This window comes from Loxodonta africana, chromosome 17, assembly GCF_030014295.1.
Source record: "Loxodonta africana isolate mLoxAfr1 chromosome 17, mLoxAfr1.hap2, whole genome shotgun sequence".
NCBI classification, from domain to species: Eukaryota; Metazoa; Chordata; class Mammalia; order Proboscidea; family Elephantidae; genus Loxodonta; species Loxodonta africana.
In genome coordinates this window covers 59,682,584-59,705,669 of record NC_087358.1, presented here as the reverse complement: position 1 = coordinate 59,705,669, position 23,086 = coordinate 59,682,584, and the positions used below count along the sequence as shown (strand labels likewise).

General features: G+C 35.9%; 1 protein-coding gene across 8 annotated transcripts in view; it reads right to left on the bottom strand.

Moving 5' to 3' along the window:
• The window catches only part of NAA16 (N-alpha-acetyltransferase 16, NatA auxiliary subunit), a 106,478-nt gene that overhangs the window by 23,451 nt on the left and 59,941 nt on the right, over positions 1-23,086 (bottom strand). For all 8 annotated transcript variants that reach the window (XM_023551248.1, XM_064270067.1, XM_010592582.3 and 5 more), the window contains one exon: positions 1,110-1,182. In XM_023551248.1, the coding sequence (XP_023407016.1) occupies positions 1,110-1,182 (73 nt within the window). The remainder of the gene's footprint in view (positions 1-1,109; positions 1,183-23,086) is intronic.

The window sequence follows — 23,086 nt, the reverse complement described above, 5'->3', positions numbered from 1 at the left end:
CAACAACAAAAAAAAGAGTAGCTGCTGAGGCTGCTTATGTATAACCAAAAGCCTCATGGGATTTGGTTTCTTCATTTGGAGATTTAGAGTCATGGTTTCATGGGACATCACAGTGAAGTGGCCTAATAACATGTTTAGTACCTCTGTTCTACCTCCTACTTTGATGAGTAATCCCTGGGGTCTTAAAAGCCTGTGAGTGGCCATCCAAGGCACAATAACTGGTTTCTATTCACTTGGAACAACAGAGGAAGGAGAGTCAGCACTAGGAGGAGAATACCGAGTGTGTGGCTAATTGCCTCCATGAACAATTGCCTCCTGTGCCGTGAGACCAGAAGAACTGGATGGTGCCCAGCTACCATCACTGAACATTTTGATCAAAGATTCCATAGAAGAAATCTGATCAAAGAGGGGAAAATGCAGAACAGAATTTCAAAATTTCATGGACTCCAGACTTCCTGGAGCCATAAAGGTTGGATTAACCCCTGAAACTAGTGTCCTAAGATAATCTTTAAACCTTAAGTTAAAAATATCCCCTGAAGACTTTTTAAAACCAAGTAGTTTAGCTTAACTAATAAAAAACATCTGCCTTGAGCACTGTGCTCTATATAACAACTATCTATATAGGATCAAATAGACCACAGCAACTTGGAAGATTAGATAGGAACCCTTAAGGAGCAGTTTAAGTTCATGTTCGTGGGGGCGGAACAACTCAGAAAAGGAGGGTGAGAATGCTTACAACTCACAGAATGTAATCAGTGTCACTAAATGGCACACATAGAAACTGCTGAATTGGTGTATGTTCTGCTGTGTATATTCTCAACAGTAACAACAAAATAAATAAAACTTTTAAAAACAAAAAAGTTGCATGATCTTGGGCCAAAACCTCAACCTCTCAAGTCTGTTTTCAGATGTTAAAACAGGATTAATTTTCACCCCACAAGTTATGAAAAATTTAAATTAAATAAAATTGAAAGGACTCTCATTTTACCAATTCAAACGCTGTTTAGTAAAAAGCTATCATGCATATAAAAAACAAAATATTACTGTAAGTGATTAGAAATAGATTTATATTAGAAATCAAGTTCCAATATTACCTAATTCAAACTTACCATAAGGGCTAAAAAAGTCACACATTTTAAGAGAGGTGTCATAATTAGTAACAAGTTCCTCGATTATTAAAACCTGTTTTAAAAAAAAAAGTTTATAAGTTTAAAATATTTTATTGAAGGTATTAATACTTATGGTAGGTAAAACATTTAGATTTGGAAACAGTATACAGCTTATTTCAGAACTATTAACTCAACTATTAAGGTCTCTGCTCTTTTTCCCCCCAATCTGAACATTTCCCTTTGTGGGGGAAAGTGAGATAACACACAGAAAATATACTACTATCTTTATCTAGAGTAAAACAGAACCTTACTAATTTTTTCGTTTCAATAAACAGTTTGAGATCTCTAAAAGACAAATTATCACTAATACTACAAAACTTCTTTGGCAGTAAACACATCAAAATAATTTGTCTTTTGCTTCCTGCTTTTATATTGTGAAGTCATAAGCCCTTACATAAATATTGATTTTTTCTAGGTAGACAGATAAGTACATGTATACTAAAATTTCCTAAAAAGTCACTCATTACAAAGAAGTTAAACGAAATTACCCAAATTACGTAGTAAGTGGATGAAAGATAACATGAGGTAAACTCCTAACTAGATATTTAAACTATCTTTGTTTTTAGTGGTCATTTTAATAAAACATATTTGCACTTCAATGCTGCATTCGAGTAGGACCGAAGTATTATAAACTAAAGTATAAACGTAGTATGCCCTTGAAAGTACCAAAGGAAACGTGATAAAAATTGGAAATGACAGAAGAAAAAAAAAAAAAAGTGGCTTACTTATACATAAAAAAAAATAAATTTTTTTTTTTAGATTTTATTTATTTTTTTTATCATGATTAGTTTTAAATGCCTAAGTTGGCAAATAAAAAAATCTTATTTGTGAACTTCTAAAAAATTTATTTATTGAAATGAAAAAGGTAAACAGTGAAGACAACCACTAGAACTTTCAACAGAAGTACCTGACAAATGCACATGTACCCACAGAGTAAAGTGATAATTATGAAAGCTTCTTAAGTTAAAAGAAAAAAAAAAAAAAAGGGATGCTGCTAATGCCAACAAGCAATAGGAACAAACCAAATCGATGAACAATAATGTGCTAATAACCATGGCAAATGCTTTATCTATACTACACAAATAACACACATACACACACAAAACCTACTGCCGTCAAGTTGGTTCTGACTCATTCCAACGGAGTAGAATTCCTCCACAGGGTTTCCAAGCAGCAACTGGGAGATTAGGACTGGTAGATATGAACTGCCAACCACTTGGTTAGCAGCCGAACACTTAACCATTGCGCCATCAGGGCTCCATGACAGTAATAATTATATAATAATCAAACACATATGGCACTTAACTATTCTAGGCACTGTTCTAAGTACTTTATTTGTATTAACTTATTTCAAACAACCTTATGAGGTGTGCATTAACTTCATTTTTCAGGCAATGGGAAAATAAAAATAAGTTGAAAAGTACACAGTGGGTAGCCAAAATTTAAACCCAAGCAACATGTCTCCAGAGTTCAGCTTTTAACTACTCAGCTATACGAGTCAGTGAATGGAACAATGGCACAATTATTACTAAAGTGCAACTCTTGCTCAAATCAGTTTTAGTACACAAGACACCAAGTGGTGTACAAATTAGTCCAGTCAGACCACGGAAAACATACTTTGCTGTTGTTAGCTGCCATCAAGTCAATTCTGACTCATGGTGGCTCCATGTGTGCAGAGGAAAACTGCTCCATAGGATTTTCAAAGCTGTGAACTTTCAGAAGCAGATCCCCAAGCCTATCATCTGATGTGCCTCTGGGTAGGTTTGAACCACCAACCTTTTGGCTAGTAGGCAAGTGCTTAACCATTGCCACCAACCGGGAACTCCTAGAAAATGTGCCAAGTACATCAAAATTGGGGAAGCATAACTGCCTTTAAAAAAGAACACCAAAATTGAGGTATGAGTTGGGGGAGGAAAAAAGTATGTAAGAAAGGAAAAAAAGTAAAGGCTTAGGATGGACAAAGTTTTATAACACCTTTATGAGGTATTAAAGAACATACTTACAAACACACACACATTCCCAAAGTGAATTCCCAAAGAATCTGAAGAGTTCTTGAAACTTACGGTAATTTTGTTTTGCTTTGCTTTTTGGGGGGGTGGGGGGCAGGAGTTGTATGATAAACAAGAAAAGCCAACCAATGTCTCCTCAAGAAGTCCTAAAACTATCTGTTTCAGGGCTCTTTCTGTATTATGACCTTTAATCTGTATCAAATGCTATAAACGAATTATACCATTAAATAAACTGTTACCTCCTTTTTGAATGCTTTTAGGCATTTGTTACAACACTATAAAAATAAACAAGCAAAATTAACAAAGAGGTCTTATTCAATTTATGAATCATTATGTTGCACTTCTATAAAAAATGAAAATGAAATGAAAAAAGTGTAAAATTTAAAATGACTACTTTTGCTTGTTACTGTTAACAGCCTTAGTAAATAAAAGGCAGAAAACTGGAATCTGTACTTAATACAGTTACAGGTTTCCCATGGGTTAATATAATCCATTATGTCTAATTTCTATGCTACCGATAATCAAGAACTAGCTTTTTAGGTCTCTTTTCCTAACAGCATAAATGAAATGTTTTAAAAAGAATACTACGAGACTTCATGTGCACTTATTCAAACTAAAACATGAAAATCAATATAAATTTTTAACCTCAAGACTCTAAGTAGTGTTTATATACACTTACAACAATTAAAAACAAACAAAAATCTGAATAGGACTCAACTATCCAAAATTCACTTAGCTACCAAAAAAAAAAAAAAATTTTTTTTTTTTTTTACCAACTATCAAAATTCAGGTTGAAATACTGTTTAATATTTTGTAAAATCTGGAACTTCAGGCATTTTCATTTTCAAAGTAACAATTACATTTACTTTTTTTCCCTCGGCTTCTTTACAAACAAATCTAAATTTATTATAGTTTCACTGCTTCCAAAGAGCAGGCCACGTATCACAAAGTCCTGAAGAGATTCTGGTATACATGATTATGAAAGAAAACTCCCCATTCATTCCACTTAATACAAGGTGGTAAGATTTAGCATTATTTTGAATTAAAATTAGAACCAACCCCACAAAGTTACAGGGGCTACTGTCCGGGAAGCCACTGGCAGTTATTACATCGATACTGGTCAAGGAAACAAAAACAAACAAAAAAGACCAAATTAAAACACTTCTCAGCTTACATTTCTGAAAAGATATTGCATCACTATGGCAACACTCTATAGTTACAGTAAAAAGGCAATGGAGAAAGTGGGGGAACTATACATTAACAGTGGGGAAAAATGTGTAAACAGAAAAAACAGTAGGTAAAAAAGACACAATATGACTACACTGAAACATATATCTAGGGGACAAAAACACGGTGAAATGGATTAGGGTAAAAGAAAACGGGTACATACTTTTTAGATTTAGCAATACAACAATAATGGCATACTATTTTAATAATTAACACTTAAAGGAAAGATTGTTTAATAATAGTAGTTCTGAAAATGTGATCTCCAGACAATTAACATCACCTAGGAACTTGTTAGAGATGCAAATTCTTGGGCCCTGCCCCAGACCAGCTATCTACCCCGGACCAGCAGACCAGCAGAATAAGAAACTCTGGAGCCAATCTGTTAAAAACAATCTGTTTTTAACAAGCCCTCTAGGTCACGCCGATGCACACTAAGGCTTCAGAACCGCTGATCTAAAATGTTATAGGAAGATTTTTCCTGTAAAGCAAAATTAAAGGTAATAGACTTTTTTTTTTAACTTACCATGACCAATACTACCACCACCGATCTCACTTAGAGTATTTTTTTTTAACTCACCATGACCAATACTACCACCACCGATCTCACTTAGAGTATCTGCCACTTGAACGATTTTTTCCAGGCTTGGAAATACAGTGTTTAGTTTCCTCAAAAAAAAAAAAAAAATTTTTTTTTTTTCATGAACTTAAAATGCCATCTGCTGGCAACTACAAAAAACTGCAGCTAGAGCAGTTTTTAAATAAGCCTTTATACCTCTTGGGTGAAACAGATTTTTAAAGAAATCAGTTTTATTTCCCCGAAGTTATACATAGCTCTTCAGAAAGGAGTAAAAACACTACTGGATAAAACAGATCTCTAGCTTCAGAACTTCAAAATAAGATTTGAACATCTGAAAATCAATATAGATTTTTTAACCTCAAGAGTCTAAATCAAGCTAAGATAATGGAAAGTTCAAATGAAATTTCTTAAAAAAAAAAAAACCATGAAGAACACTAGCCAGCCTTCCTGGTTCATAAGGCACACTTCCTGAATCTCAAAAACTTGTATTATAATCACCTCTAACTCAGTAAATGAGTAAATGACCTAATTCCCCAATGTTTATGAAAGTTAGTCTAAAGAGTTTTTACACAGGTAAAACAAGCACTCAAATGACTCAAGCTTATTAAATATTTACATCCCAATTAGAAAGTATATATGACTCCTTTCTTGTAAAACTTTAACATATAAGAGTTACTCTTCTTCTTAACAATATGCTACTGTTGCTTTAAAATCAAGAAAATCAATCCATTTAAGTTAGGTATCTAAGACAACTCTTAAAAATTTAAAGGCTCAAAATGGACAGCTTAAATTGTACAGCGAAAAATTTTTGCAAACTGAAAAATTTCCAACTTTAACCACTTTTTCCTGATTTACATATTTTCTTCTAACACAGTTATATTAATCGAGATTGAAGAAGCTTTATTTTCCTAACAATATCTAACCTGGTACAAATACTGTGAGTAGTACCAATCATTTCCTAAAGTACTGTCATTGGCCGGCTTTTCTTATTTAAGAGTTAAAAGAATTCTTTATTACCCTTAAAGACAAAGTTCTACAACACAGCATCTGATACACCATTTTTCACAATATGGACAAAATCACAGGTTTAAAACGTTACTGAAACATTAAGACCAGTGAAACTATCTTCTTTTTTCAACCAAATTAGAAAACTAAGCACAATAACTTATCAACAAGGAGAGAAATTGCTGGATTAACTTCCAATAAATGCACAATTCATAATAATTTTGGTTTCCAGGGGGCTAGTTACAGAGCTAAAGTTATCCAACGTCAGAGAAAGTGAGTCATAAACTTTTATCCTCCACTTGGTTTATGGGGTAAGTGGGGTATAGGTAGTGAGATAATAAGGTAATTACCATTTCTTGAACATCTTCCCTGAACTAGGTACATTATAAAGTTTATCATTTAATTTAAACACACATCAAACCATTATCTTCCCAGTCTTCAGGATCCAGAAATAGATTAAAGTAGTTGATCAAGCAAGGAAATGAGGATTCCAAACCAGGCTGATCCCAAAGCAACGTACTTTTCACTATGCCAGTATTTCCTAAAGTGTGTTCCATGGTGGAACAGGAGATGATTATAGTTAGCTCACCAAGTTGGTTTTTTTTTTAAGTTACATTTTTATTTAAATATTTTATAAAAATATACTAACACAAACCCATGATTCTCACTAAAAAAAAAAAAAGTAATCTAATTCAATGAAAAATATAAAGGTGGTACCTACATATGACAAAAATCATGAAGGGGATTAACAACTGAATGTTAGCAGACATTGTGCTATATACTGTCATACCTCCCTAGATAAGAAAAACACTTGAATTTTCTTTCCTCTCCCAAAATTTAAAACTTAAAAAAAAAAAAAACTATTTCATGCACATCATTATGATAAGCATTAATTGTTGATCAATGTCTCAATAAAACGACTGCTGTGGACTTCCGCTACAAATAATTATGGAATTTTTTAAGATAGGATTGCTGACTCATTCTTTTACTTTGAGTGAGAAGTCCAGGGTTCTCACAAAGAGTCTTAATGTAAGCCCTGCCCTTATTCTCTATTAGGGCATCTAAGAAAAAAATTCCTTTGTATTAGCCTGACAGACAAATCAACCTCTTGCTTTCCTTGATAACTATTTCCCTATTCCACCTTCTGAAATATAATTTTTCAAAAGTAAGTATGAAATGAAGCACTTTAACTTAGAATCATTTTGCGGGAACACAGCTGTGAAGGCAATTATTACAATGATCATTTGCCAGTTGCCATCCAGTCAATTCCAACTCATGGCACCCCATGTGTACCAGAGTAAAACTGTGCTCCACATGGTTTTCAATAGCTGATTTTGCAGAAGGAGATCGCCTGTTTTTTTTCCCAAGGCACCTCTGGGTGTACTTGAACCTCTAACCTTTCAGTTACCAGCTAAACACATTAACCGTCTGCACCATCCAGAGACTTAATAATGACAACAGTATTCTAATATTTTTATAATGCTATTCAGTTTCTTTTTTCCCTTTAACTTATTTTCACAATTGAAGTTAGACAGTAAACAGGTGTTAATTCAATTATAAAGCTGGCCTGAGTTAACAAAAGATAAACGAAGAACCATACAGATACATATACATTCCAGGATTGCCCCATCGACAAATGACAGGTTTTCTCAGGGGCCAACAGCCAAATAATTCAGTACTTTTGACAGACATATTCCAATGAAGTTCATGATAATTCTCTATTTCTTTACTAAACAAGAGGTCGTTTGTGTGACTTCTTGTGCCTACTGTCACCAGCTTCTAAAGGGCACATACTGAACCATGTGTTCTTTCACTAAATGAGGACCCTAGAATATTTTCATACTAAGGACAGACTGGACACAAGAAAGGTCTTCTGAGGAACAGCCCACCTTCCCTTCCGCTGTGGAGCCTTTTACTCTTTTTCAAGACATCTGATACCTCATCCAGTGTCTCACTCAAGACTCAATTTCCATGTAGTTTCAAGCTACTCATACTGAGCACATGTGCACTGATGTCCAGCTTCAATGGAATCAAATGCACCTGTGCCACAATCTACATAAACCTGGGTGCTGACTCACTCAAGGTCTATACTCAAGAGTCTGACACTCACAAATGAACGACTAGAGAGGAACACTAGGAAGTACTTTTCTCTGTTAAGTGAAAATACAGGATTCAAAATTAATTTGCATCTTTCCTTAGTCATAAAATATTTCCGTTTAAGACACTAAAAATATATATATAGTATCCCTGACAGGTAAACCAAAATTAAATAAAAACTGATTTCGCTACTTATCTTTCTGTGCAAATATAGATCTTCAGTCTTAAAAAAAAAAACCTATTTCTCTCATGGATAAAATCAGCAAAATAACAAGTATAGAACACTAAGAACATGTTTTAAAAAAAAGAGAGAGAAATAAACGCATCACACACCATCAATTTTTCTCTCCTAACAGTAGCTTTTCAGATAAATGGCTTTAGGAGTGCTGCAGCCATTAAAAAAAAAAAAGAATTCAAAAAAGATACTAAGTTTGCAAGCTACCAAATTACTGAACAATCATAACCAAGCTGTTAATAAAGAAACATATCATAAATATAACTTGGCTGAAAAGAAACTGACAATGTTTTTAACAGTACTATGATAAATGCAGTAAAGATAAAATGATATGCTGAATTTTAAAAACCTGACAACATTTAGCAAGCTATAGCTCCTTTCTAATGTGGCCATTCCCCAAAGAAAGATATTCTGAAACAGGATTTCAGCTTCTAGTATTGTGCTGTATGATTTAGTTTGACTATCACTGTTTCTACCACAGTTATTTTTCTCTAAATATAATATTAATAAAAGTGGAAAGTCATTTAAAGTGCAATCTGGGATTAAATATTTAGTTTCATAGCTTACTAGAGAAATCTTTAGGAAAATAATCTATTCATAGAAATGCTCCGTTAGTGTCGACATTTTCAGAAATAAAGGATATGGTATATAATCCATGATCTGAGATTACCTGATTTAGTTTGTTATCACCAGGGACATGTTCATATAGTTTTAGAGAGAAATACATTTTTACTTATTTGAGTACAAAAGTGCAATAAATAAGAATAACTAATTCATCTACCAATAATAAAATCAACACATAGTTGACAGGTTAATTACAACTTAAAAATAGTCCTTCAGTCTTAATCATACTAAGACATACTTGATAGATATCAGTAGGCTTCAAGAAATCAGGGCTAAATATAATCAATTCTGATTTAAAGATATATTTGTGTAGAGTTCAACTTCTTTCAATTTATGCAGACTGTTTAGTATTTTTAAATGCTCCCCAACATTAGTAATATGAAAGCAAGGCTCATTCAACATAAAATCACCTTTCGAAGAAAAATTATCTAGCAAATTGACTTAAGAAATTATTTGCCCTATGATCCCCAGAATATAGAAGACTCAGTTATTTTATATGTATTTACAGCATTTTATTACAATGCTGTTGAGACCAAAAATCACTAATAAAAATATGTAAGATAAAAAATTTTAAACATACCAGATTAACCTAGACTTTTGCATAAATTTGAGATTAAAAATCTTTACTATGTAAAAGTGAACCTATCTTTGAATTATGGAATATTTATAAGTATACAATAATTAGCTTAGAAATAAACAATTATTTTTAAATTAAAATACATATTTTTACAAAAAGAATCTGCCGGGTGCTCCTCGGAAACTCTATGGGACAGTTCTACTCTGTCCTATGGGGTCACCACGGGTCAGAATCGACTCAATGGCAGTGGGTGTTTTGGGTTTAGGTCAATGAAATTCTTAAAAGGTTTTCTAGCACACCAGAATTAAGGTGCTAGACATAATTTATACAAGTAAATAAGTATAAAGCACATAGTCATACTCCAACTTCTCAAAGAGGCTGGTAACCCCAAAACCTTAGGTTCTATTACATGATACCTTTCACTTAACACTGATGTCTATCAAATAACATCTAGTCAAGCCAGATAAATAGTATACGCAAGTGAATTTTTAGAGTAATCTGTTCAACAACACAAAAAAGGAAAACCTATCTCAACATCATCAAATCCACTTCTCACATGGCATGAAGTCCACCCCTCGCATCTATAGGGCATATAGAGAAGTTAACATTTAAACATAGAACAACATAAAAAATGCTTCTTCTAACAGCAAATTCACAGCATGTAAATCTGGAGGGTTATTTTCACCATTTTCTAACAGAATGGGCAAAGAAATATTTGCTGACTGTCCACTATATTAAAGGCTCGTTAAAGCAGTGCCATAAACTGTCATAACTGAAAGGGCAGTATGGGCACAAGAACAGATTCAGTCATTCATGCAATAACCACCTATGTCTCAGACTCTCATGCAGCTTATCATGCATTAGAACAAGCCGCTCCCAGAAGGTCCTGTTGTATACAGAAAAGAAACATGATAAAAGAGAAAATACCATCACCATCAAATCACCTACAGCACCATCACCACCACCACAGCTCCTTACTATGCACCAGGCAATATGTTAAAATACTTACAAGAATTACCTTGTTTAACCCTCATAATAACCCCATGAGATAGCTTCTTCTATTTATTCCTATCTTACATAAAAGTAATCACTAAATCACCAGTTAGGAAGCAGGAGAGAGTGGAGAATCAACTTCAGAGGCTAAGTTCTTAACCATTATACCACAGCGCTTCCCCATAATATTAAGGGGTAAATAAAAGATTATTTACCAATAAATCATTTTTAGATGACTGGCTGTATCAGGGAAGAAAAGACAGTTGAGATGTTCATCACCCTGGCCCTTAGTTGGCAAATATTTATCAAACCTTTAAGAGCAATGGTTCTCAACTGGGGGTAATTTTGCCCTGTGAGGGTTATTCGGCAATGTTTAGAGATATTCTTTGTTGAAAAAGTAGAGGATTACCAAAATGTATGGAATGCAGTTGAAGCAGAATGTAGAAGAAAATTTAGAGTTGTAAATGCCTACATTAAAAAAGAAAAAATCTCAAATGAATAACCTTATCTTCCATCTTAACATACCAGAAAAAGAGCAAAGTAAACCTAAAGGAAATAAATGGAAGAAAATAATAAATATTATAGCACAAATTAATGAAATAGGGGATTAAAATAATAGAATAAACTCAATAAAACCAAAACTTGGTTATCTGAACAGATAAATAAAATGGATAAACTGATAGCTAGACTGAACAAAAAATAAACAGAAGACTCAAATTACTAAAATCAAAAATGAAAGAGGGAGACATCACAAAAAAAAGTATAACAGACCATTATCTCTTATGAATTATAGATGTCAAAATCCCAAAAAAAAGACAACTCAATTTAAAAATGAGCAAAGGATCTGAAAAGACATATCTCCAAAGATAATATACAAATGGCCAATAAGCACATGAAAAGATGCTCAATTTCATTAATCATCAGGGAAATGCAAATCAAAACCTCAACAAGTTACCACTTCGAACCCACACTAGGATGTCTAGCGTGAAAAAGTCCAATAAGAAGTATTGGTGAGGATATGGAGAAACTGGAACCCTCATACACCGCTGTTGGGAATGTAAAATGGTACATCTGGAAGACAGTCTGGCAGTTCCTCAAAAAGATAAACATAGCATTACCATACAAAAAAAAAAAAAAAACCCAAACCTGTTGTGGTTGAGTTGATTCCAACTCATAGCCACCCTATAGCACAGAATAGAACTGCCCCATAGGGTTTCCACGGAACTACTGGTGAAGTCCTAGCAATTTCATTCTTAGGTATCTACTCAAGAAAACATATGCCCACACAAAAACACCAACGTTCATAGCAGCACTATTGACAACAGTCAAAAGGTAGAAACAGCCCAAATGTCTGATGAGAAACAGACATGGCATAGCCATACAATGGAATGTTATTCAGTCATAAAAAGGAATAAAGTTCTGACACATGCTACAGTGTGGATGTAACTTAAAAACACTGCTGTTGTTGTTAGGTGCTGTCGAGTCGGTTCCCACTCATAGCAACCCCGTGTACAACAGAAGGAAACACTGCCAGGTCCTGTGTCATCCTCATAATCATTGTTATGCTTGAGCTCACTGTGTCAATCCACCTTGTTGAGAGTCGTCTTCTTTTTCGCTAGCCCTCTAGTTTACCAGGCATGATGTCCTTCTCCAGTGACCGATCCCTCCTGATAACATGTCCAAAGTACGTGAGATGTAGTCTTGCCATCCTTGCTTCTAAGGAGCATTCTGGCTGTACTTCTTTCAAGAGAGGTTCGTTTGTTCTTCTGGCAGTCCATGGTATATTCGATATTCTTTGCCAACACCATAATTCAAAAGCGTCAATTTTTCTTTATGCATTGTCCAGCTTTCGCATGCATATAAGGCAATTAAAAACACCATGGCTGAGTCAGGCACACCTTAGTCCTTAAAGAGACATTTTTGCTTTTTAACACTTCAAAGAGGTAAAGAGAAGCGAGACAAAAAAGGTCACATATCATAGGATTCCATTTACATGAAATGTTCGCAATAGGCAAATCCATAGAGACAGAATGCAGACCTGTGGTTGCCTAGGTCTGGGACAAATGGGTGGATTGGGGGAGACAGCTAAAAAGTATGTGGTTTCTTTTGGGGGTAATGAAAATTTTCTAAAATTGATTGTTGTTGGGGAAAAGATAGTCTTTTTAACAAATGGTGCTGGCATAACTGGATATCCATTTGCAAAAAAATGAAACAGGACCCATACCTCACACCACGCACAAAAACTAACTCCAAGTGGATCAAAGACCTAAACATAAAGACTAAAACGATAAAGATCACAGAAGAAAAAATAGGGACAACCTTAGGAGCCCTAATACAACGCATAAACAGAATACAAAACATTACCAAAAATGACGAAGAGAAACCAGATAACTGGGAGCTCCTAAAAATCAAACACCTATGCTCATCTGAAGATTTCACCAAAAGAGTAAAAAGACCACGTACAGACTGGGAAAGAATTTTCAGCTATGACATCTCCGACCAGCGCCTGATCTCTAAAATCTATATGATTCTGTCAAAACTCAACCACAAAAAGACAAACAACCCAATCAAGAAGTGGGCAGAGGATATGAACACGCACTTCACTAAAGAAGATATTCAGGCAGCTAAGAGATACATGAGAAAATGCTCTCGATCATTAGCCATTAGAGAAATGCAAATTAAAACTACGATGAGATTCCATCTTACTTCAATAAGGCTGGCATTAATCCAAAAAACACAAAATAATAAATATTGGAGAGGCTGCAGAGAGACTGGAACTCTTAGACACTGCTGGTGGGAATGTAAAATGGTACAACCACTTTGGAAATCTATCTGGCATTATCTTAAACAGTTAGAAATAGAACTACCATACAACCCAGAAATCCCACTCCTCGGAATATACCCTAGAGAAATAAGAGCCTTCACACGAACAAATATATGCACACCCATGTTTATTGCAGCACTGTTTACAATAGCAAAAAGCTGGAAGCAACCAAGGTGTCCATCAACGGATGAATGGTTAAATAAATTGTGGTACAGTCACACAATGGAATACTACGCATCGATAAAGAACAGTGACGAATCTGTGAAACATTTCATAACATGGAGGGACCTGGAAGGCATTATGCTGAGCTAAATTAGTCAGAGGCAAAAGGACAAATATTGTATAAGACCACTATTATAAGATCTTGAGAAATAGTATAAACTGAGAAGAACACATACTTTTGTGGTTATGAGGCGGGGAGGGAGGGAGGGTGGGAGTGGGTTTTTTTACTGATTAATTAGTAGATAAGAACTGCTTTAGGTGAAGGGAAGGACCATACTCAATACATGGAAGGTCAGCTCAACTGGACTGGACCAAAAGCAAAGAAGCTTCCTGGATAAACTGAATGCTTCAAAGGTCAGCGGAGCAAGGGCGGGGGTTTGGGGAACATGGTTTAAGGGGACTTCTAAGTCTGTTGGCAAAATGATTCTATTATGAAAACATTCTGCATCCCACTTTGAAATCTGGCATCTGGGGTCTTAAATGCTAACAAGCGGCCATCTAAGATGCATCAATTGGTCTCAACCCACCTGGATCAAAGGAGAATGAAGAACACCAAGGTCACAAGTTAATTATAAGCCCAAGAGACAGAAAGGGCCACATGAACCAGAGACCTACATCATCCTGAGACCAGAAGAACTAGTTGGTGCACAGCCACAATCGATGACTGCCCTGACAGGGAGCACAACAGAGAACCCCTGAGGGAGCAGGAGATCAGTGGGATGCAGACCCCAAATTCTCACAAAAAGACCATACTTAATGGTCTGACTGAGACTAGAGGAATCCCGGCGGCCATGGTCCCCAGACCTTCTGTTGGCCCAGGACAGGAACCATTCCCGAAGACAACTCATCAGACATGAAAGGGACTGGACAGTGGGTGGGAGAGAGATGCTGATGAAAAGTGAGCTACTTGTATCAGGTGGATACTTGAGACTGTGTTGGCATCTCCTGTCTGGAGGGGGGATGGGAGGATAGAGAGAGTTGGAAGCTGGCAAAATTGTCACGAAAGGAGAGACTGTAAGGGCTGACTCATTAGGGAGAGAGCAGGTGGGAGTACGGAGTAAGGTGTATATAAACTTATATGTGACAGTCTGACTTGATTTGTAAACGTTCACTTGAAGCTCAATAAAAAAAAAATCGTTCTTAATGAAAAGAAAATTGTTGTGAGGGTTGCATAACTCTGTAAATAACTCTGTAAATATACTAAAAACTACTGAACTGTACACTTTAATTGGGTGAATTGTGTGGTATGTGAATTACCTCAATAAAGCTTTCAGGAAAAAAAAAAAAACTCGGGAGGATTCTACAAGCATCTAGTAGGTAGAGGCCAGGGATGCTGCTGAACATCCTACAGTGCACAAGATGGTGCCCTACAACACAGAATTATCTAGCCCAACATATCAACAGTGGAATACTTTGTTGTGGAAGGCTATCTTGTGTATTTTAAGCTATGTAGTAACATCCCCAGCCTCAACTCCTTAGATGTCTGTTGCATATCCCCAGTGATGACAATTAAGTACCTCCACACGTAACCAAATGTCTCCTAGGGGACAAAATCCTCCCCACTTCCCATTGAGAAGCATTACTCTAGGGGAAAAAAAAAGTTCCCAACTTAGAAACAATAGATGAATTTCCCCAAAAGAAATAAACATCAACAAATCCAGTTTAATTTTTAGCCTCTTCATGTTAAGAAAAATAAATCTCCATAGAAAGGCTAACAGATGAGAAAATCTTTAACAGTACCCAACCCTGGTGAGGGTACAGTGAACCTTTCACACACATTGCTAGTGGCAATATAAATCGGTCTACAAATTTATGGAAACCAATTCATCAGTTTGTCAACCCGTTGCCGTGGAGTCGATTCCAACTCATAGCAACCCTATAGGGCACAGAAGAACTGCCCCATAGGGTTTCCAGGGAGTAGCTGGTGGATTCAAACTGCCAACCTTTTGGTTAGTAGCCAAACTTTTAACCACAAAAATGTTGCTACCTTTTATCCATTCCCCATTTTGACAATTTATGAGAGGGAAACAGTAGTCAAAGCTCTGAGTACAAAGATATTTATAATATTTTTTAACACTGAAAACTTGGAAAAGTCCAACAATGGAGACATGGTTTTGATAGGAGGCTGTGCAGTCATTAAAAAGGAAGATGATGAAGACTATACAATACAGTATTCAACGCTTATGAAATTGCAAGAAAAAACAGAAAAACAAAATTTTATGGTCAAAATGACTACATATGGACCACAAATAAATTCACAGGAAAAACAAACACTGAAAGGATTTATACTAAAAACACTCTTAGAATGTGTATTTATGTGACAGTTTAGAATTGGGTTTTGTTTCTGTTTTCCCCATTTTTAGATCTTTCCTCTATATTCCAAATTTTTTATTTTATAGTGGCAGCATTTTTGTGATGAAAAATTGTCTTAAAATTTCTATACCAAATTGCCAAGCACTTTTACTATCTGAGATATCTGAAGCTGACAGGGCAATTCTACAAACCTATCTATACACATGCCAACAGAAAATGGAGAAGTGAGATGATAAAATTCCTTGTAAATACTACCAATCTGAAAAGTTAACAGGAGGGTAAGTCAAAAAGTATTGTTACTAGGGTTCCAGTTCATACACGCATGGGTTTATTTCAAACAAAACGTGCTTAAACACGTCTCTGCTATCTGCTGATGGCTGTAGACAAGCTCTCTCAGGAATACACTTGTCTTAGTCTCATTAGGGTGCCTTCAAAAAAAAAAAAAAAGGGATACTTTTTGCACCATGAAAAAAAAAATTTTTTTTGAGGTTAAGACTAATATCAAATTTTTTTAAAAATCAAAGGAGAATGAAGAACACCAAGGTCACACAATAACTATGAGCCCAAGAGACAGAAAGGGCCACATGAACTAGAGACTTACATCATCCTGAGACCAGAAGAACTAGATGTTGCCTGGCCACAACCAATGACTGCCCTGACAGAAGCACAACGGAGAATCCCTGAGGGAGCAAGAGAACAGTGGGACACAGACCCCAAATTCTCATAAAATAAGACATACTTAATGGTCTGACTGAGACTAGAGGAATCCCGGAGGTCATGGTCCCCAGACCTTCTATTGGCCCAGGACAGGAACCATTCCCGAAGACAACTCATCAGACATGGAAGGGACTGGGCAATGGGTTGGAGAGAGATGCTGACGAAGAGTGAGCTACTTGTATCAGATGGACACTTGAGACTGTGTTGGCATCTCCTGTCTGGAGGGGAGATGGGAGGGTAGAGAGGGTTAGAAACTGGCAAAACAGTCATAAAAGGAGGGACTGGAAGGAGGGAGCAGGCTGACTCATTAGGGGGAGAGTAAATAGGAGTATGTAGTAAGGTGTATATAAGTTTATATGAGACAGACTGACTTGATTTGTAAACTTTCACTTAAAGCACAATAAAAATTATTAAAAAAAAATTTTTTTTTAAAAAGCTCAAGTGGACACCTTCTCAAGTCACTGAAGCTGTGCAACAAGTTTATGGGAATGCTGCCCCACATAGAACAAAAGTTTTTAGATGGATCAATTGTTTTCAGGAAGGTTGGGAAGACCTCAAAGATGAGCCAGCCAATAAAGGGAAGACTGCTCAGAAGGTTATGGCAACTGTTTTTTGAGATTCCAAAGAGGTAATCTTGATAGATTTTCTCGTAGGACACAGGATGATCATGGCAGCTTATTATAAAGAAGTTTTAAGAAAACTGAAAATTGCATTGGTGAGAAAAAGGCCAGAAAAGTTGCGCCAAGGAATTTTTTTCCATCACAACGCACCTGCTTATTCTGTGAGGGTAGCAAGGGGGTTTTCATTGGGAAACCTTACCCCATCCACCCTACAGACCTGATTTTGCCCCTTCAGACTTCTTTTTGTTCCCAAAACTCAAAGAACATTGAAAAGGAACATGATTTGAGTCTCTCAAGGATGCCACAACTGCCGTTTTGACATGGTGGAAATCGCAGATTCTTTGGGGAAGGGTTACAGAAATGGAAACACTGCCTTCAGAAGTGTATAGACCTGGATGGAGGATATGTTACAAAGCTATAGCTTCACATTTTGATATTTTTGTTTAATAAAGGTTTTTATGATTTTGTAACAATATCTTCTGACTTATCCACAAACAGATGTGTGCCATATGAAACAGCTGGTCAAACATTTGGTTTGCTGCCCACTAGACAGTTTACCTATGAGCATTACAGAAATCATTTGTTGGAATTATGGTTTATAACACCACCGAGCTATCACGCATATAAAACCTTCCTCTCTTATGAAACTTCTAGAGATGCTGTGAATACAACATTGGTTGTCTGGTTCTTTCTAGTTTTGACTTAAGAAAGAAAATCTATAATCTTGATATGCCAAGTTCTGGAACAGACTATTTTAATATAAAAAATCCATCACTAAAACAGCAGGATCCTGAGACCAAGACCAATCTAAATGACTACTAGGTAAGGTTCTTTGTTTACTTAGAAGAAATGTGTATTTCATAAAACTGTGAACAAGTCAACAAGAGAATCAAAAGGATCTACCTGCAAAAAAGACTAATTTAACACAGTATGTAAGAGATTCAGTACAAGACAAATGACATCTCAGAAGAAAACATCTTCACACTTTAAGTGTAGCAGCCATTTTTTAAAAGTAGGGCTAGTCTTTTTTTTTTTTTTTTTAATTACTGACAAGAGGAAAAAAACAAATAAAAGACTGGAATATTTTAAGGTGATTTTTTTTAGTCTTTGTGGCTCCCACACAATGATTGGGTGAGACCATGTAATTAAGATGTGTGAAACCTTAACAAGGAGTGGTGGCTGGTGTTGTATGTCTGCTTGGCTAGCCCATGATCCTCCATATCCTCAATATTGGCTGTCCTCCATTTTGTGATCTAATGTAATTATTCTAAGTATCCTCCATTTTATATGTTATAAATCCTAACCTCAGTTGAAACTGATTCAACAGCAATGGGTAACAGGTATATGTTAATAAGGAATGATGACTGTAGGGTGTATCTTGAGTCACAGCCTTGTAGGAAGGTGTGACTCAAGTTCCACCCTTACTTAACTCATGCCCTTTGCTGGGGCGTGGCCTACATCTAATCTAAGTAGGTGTTCTGGTGGGGCTTTCTCTCTCTCTGCATCTGAAGCCTGTATCTGGCTCATCACTGTCTAACCTCAGATTCTTGGGACTTGAGCCAGCAGCCTGACATTTGACTTGCCTATTTTGAGATTTGCCAGCTTCCACAGGCCCGTTGGCCAGTAGCCTATCATCTGACCTGATTCACCAGGTACTGCAGTCTTGTGAGCCAAAAGCCTACCATTTGGCCTGCGGATTTGGTTCGTTGGCCTCTGTGGCCAGATGAGTCAGGAGAATCCCATATCTGACCCATGGATTTGGGACTTGCCAGCCTCCACAATCACATGCACCACTTCCCTGATATGGTTAGTGAGTTCTGTGAGACGCTGCAGCAAATTATGGAACCCAAAGATGGGAAGGAGAGTACTGATAGAGAAGGAGTAGTTGATGTTAGAGATGGAGTAGGACAGCAGTTTGGAAAAGTGGAACACTTGGGACATCTTTAACCTCTGCTTCACAGGAACCAGGTTTGTGCTAATTTTTATAAAAGAAATTATTCATTTAGAGGTGATATCCACATAAAATAAAGATATATACTTACCATTATCATCAGTAAAAATGATTTATTTCAGAAAAGCATGAAAGATCTTGGAATCCCTATGGTGTACAAAGCAGCCTGAACTGTTTAAAGACTTAAAATAGACTTTTAACTGCATAAAAAAATCTTTAGTTTTATTCTAGTTCTGTAATTAATAATTTTCTAATTTTCCTAAAACAAAAAATTGCTGAACAAAGGTGAGTGAAAAGAAATAGAAAAAATATTAAAAGAAAAAAAAAAACTATAAAGACCTATGACAGAAGGATAAAAACCTAAAAACAAGGACACAGAGTTGAAAGTTCAGAATCTAAATGAAAATTAATAAAAGGAACAAGTATTTTTATTATGCTATACCAAAAAAAAAAAAAAAATTTTTTTTTTTTTTATACCACAGCTGTCAATATTGTGATTTTCACATTTCTGAAACAAGTAATAGTTATGCACATACCCAAAATAAGATTTGTATTTTTTTCTTCTATATACTTTGGAAACTAACACAGAAGCTCCAATTTCTGAAACTCAATAGCAGCTATCATATTCGCCCAAATATAATAATCATATCGTGATTTTGTATACAAATGCAACATTAAGAGATAATTGGAAATACAAAACACTCAAGATTGGTTGAATTTTTTGAAAATACTAATCAGTACAAGCAGATGAATGCCATCTTAGCAAGTTACTGTAACATAACAGCAAGCCTATATTCAAACAAGTAATAACAAACAAAGCTCAATACTAACCTTAAGAAAAATACACTGCATTTTTACACAAATAATTCATGCCTTCTATGTATGTTTGCCAACTGCACCTTCCCCCCACAAGGTATTTTCATAAGCACTGCTATGCCAATTTTTTGTTTCTACACGACACTGTAAAAAAAAAAAGAAAATTAGCATAGTGTGCTTATGAAAATTCCTTACAGGGAGAGGGCACAGTTGGCAAACAAACATAGAAGCTATGTGCTATCTGCATAAAATATGGTAATTCAAATGAGCTATAAATATATTTTACAGAAATTTATTATAAAGCTTTATAAAATCAGAGAATATTTAATAGTATTCTCCTGTATAAGAAGACTATTTATGTAAACATCAGGAAAAAAACCAAAAAAAATTAACAAAATTGCTCCTTTAAAAACATACAAACTTAAAATTCCCTCAAAACTCACCAACAAAAGTAAAGTTATATCTACTTCAAATACCTATCTACCTAGATATGTTTTACTTAATATTGAAATTTAACTTGTTTCTCAATACTTCAAAATACCGTGTGGTGAAATTAGTTCCTTTATGTAGCCTTTCCTGTTGGTTCTTTGGAAAAACAGCTTGAGAGATTTTCCCTCTAACCCCTGAGGAGTTACCTTTGCCCTAATTTTCTATCCCAAACAGGTTGACTGACATTTGGGTAAAGTATAAACAACTTGGTTTGATACTTTTGTCTGGTCTTGGGCTGCAGCTTGCCCTGTGATTGGTACGCACCTTGCAGGGACTGGTCAACAGGCTATGCAAATGTGGTGAGTTGTACCCCAGTCATGCCTACCATGTAAATGAAGTGTCTCTGGCCTATCAACAAAGGAGCCTATCCTGAGGAGGCTGAGAGGAGCCTGTCCTCAAGGGACTGAGAGGAGCTAAAAGAGCTGTCCTACACTGAAGAAGGGAGACTCTGACTGCATGCTTCCTGATCCTGATTCCTGAGTTATACCCCGTTCCTTAATAAATCACTTAACTGTAAGTAGAGTTTGTGAGCTCTGTGAGATGTTGTAGCAAACCGCCAAACCCAAATCGGGGGGAAGAGAGTGGGAAGAGTGCGGAGGGGAGAGAATGATGGGTGTCAGAGATGAAGTGGTACAGCAGCTTGAACAATGTGGAAATCTGGGATATATCTAACCTCCACCTCATAAGAATTGGCTTTGTGCTGATTCTTATATTTTAAGTTATTCACACATACTCCAAGGTTTTTTTTAAAACCTTATTATGGAATTTATCTCACACTCACAGCTTTCCACTCTACCTCTCAGTTTGCCCCCACCAGAAAAAAAAAATGCTGGAAGCATTAAAAAAATTTTTTTTTTTTTTTACAATTGTACTATTTGCTGACTAACTTTAAAACATAATTCAGGAGGGGAAATAAGAGGGTGGAGGGGGTTGGAAGCTGGCGAAACGGACATGAAAAGAGAGTGGAAGGAGAGAGTGGCCTGTTTCATTAGGGGGAAAGTAACTGGGAGTGTGTAGCAAGGTGTACATGGGTTTTTGTGTAAGAGGCTGACTTGATTTGTAAACTTTCACTTAAAGCACAGTTATAAAAAAAAAAAATTCATTTTGATGCTATTCTCAAGATGAATTATTTTTAAGACCTGGAAGATCACAAAAACATTTTTTATCAGACTTAATCTCTTTAAACTCCTTCCTTGTGAACTGAAATGCAACCATTAGCTGAAAACAAGACTCACTGTTGGTTAGAAATATGCATATTTTAAAATGCCTTATGAGTAATCACAAATACATGTAGACAAAATTATTTGAAAAGCACCTCCCATTCTTGTACATTTTTTCTCACCACACTAAATTCTGATAGCATGAACTGTTTTCCACAGTTTAATTCATTTCTCAAAAGCACCTGGTGAATAAATATTCCTGTTGCTTGCTGAAAAATTAACACTAAAGTCAAAGATTCCTATTATAAACTATTGCATCTTCAGCGACTTCTTTAAAAAATGCAGTTTCCATGCTTTGTATCAGTACCAACAAACGCTTAACATTTTTATGATAGGTAATTATGGATCAATATCAGAATATAAAAAAAAGTCTATGCGCCTTAAGAAAACTGAGAAAGCTCAGTAATAGCCTGAGAGAACAAAATTCTTAATGACTACTATATCAGTTCTCGCTATGCGAGAATATTACAAAAGCAGTATTTTAATTCACATAGATAAGTGATTTATTATTTCTGACATTTCATCTTACCATTCATTCTCTGTCACCCCTGCTAAAAAGAAAAGAGGACAACCTACAAACTGGAAAAAAATCTTTGGAAACCATATAAACCCAGTGCCATCGAGTCGATTCCGACTCATGGAAACCATATAGCCAATAAAATTCTAATACTCAAAATATATATAAACTTCCACAGCTCAACAACAAAAAACCCAAGCAAAAACGGACAAAGGACATGAACAAATACTTCACTAAGGAGAATATTCAAGGGGCCAACAAACACATGAAAAGATGCTCGTTGTCATTAGCCATTAAACCAAACCCACTGCCAGAGTCAATTCCGACTCATAGTAATTCTACAGGACAGAGCAGAACTGCTCCACAGGGTTTCCAAGGAGCAGCTGGTAGATTTAAGCCGCCGACCTTTTGGTTAGCAGCCAAACTCATAACCACCATGCCACCAGAGCCCCTCATTAGAGAGATGCAAATCAAACTACAAGGAAAACTACCTCACTCCTACTAGAATAGCAATGATCAAAAAAAACAGAAAAAATGATGAATGTTGGCAAGGATATGGTGAGATCAAAAGCCTTATCCGTTGCTGGTGGGAGTATCACCATTTTGGAAAACATGGTGATTCCTCAAAAAACTAACAACATGGAGAGGTTGTGGAGACACTGGAACACTTATACGCTACTGGTGGGAATGTAAAATGGTACAACCACTTTGGAAACCAATTGTGCCCTTCCTTAAAAAGCTAGAAATAGAACTACCAAACGATCCAGCAATCCCACTCCTTGGAATATATCCTAGAGAAATAAGAGCCTTTATATGAACAGATATACACACACCCACGTTCACTGCAGCACTGTTTACAATAGCAAAAAGATGGAAGCAACCAA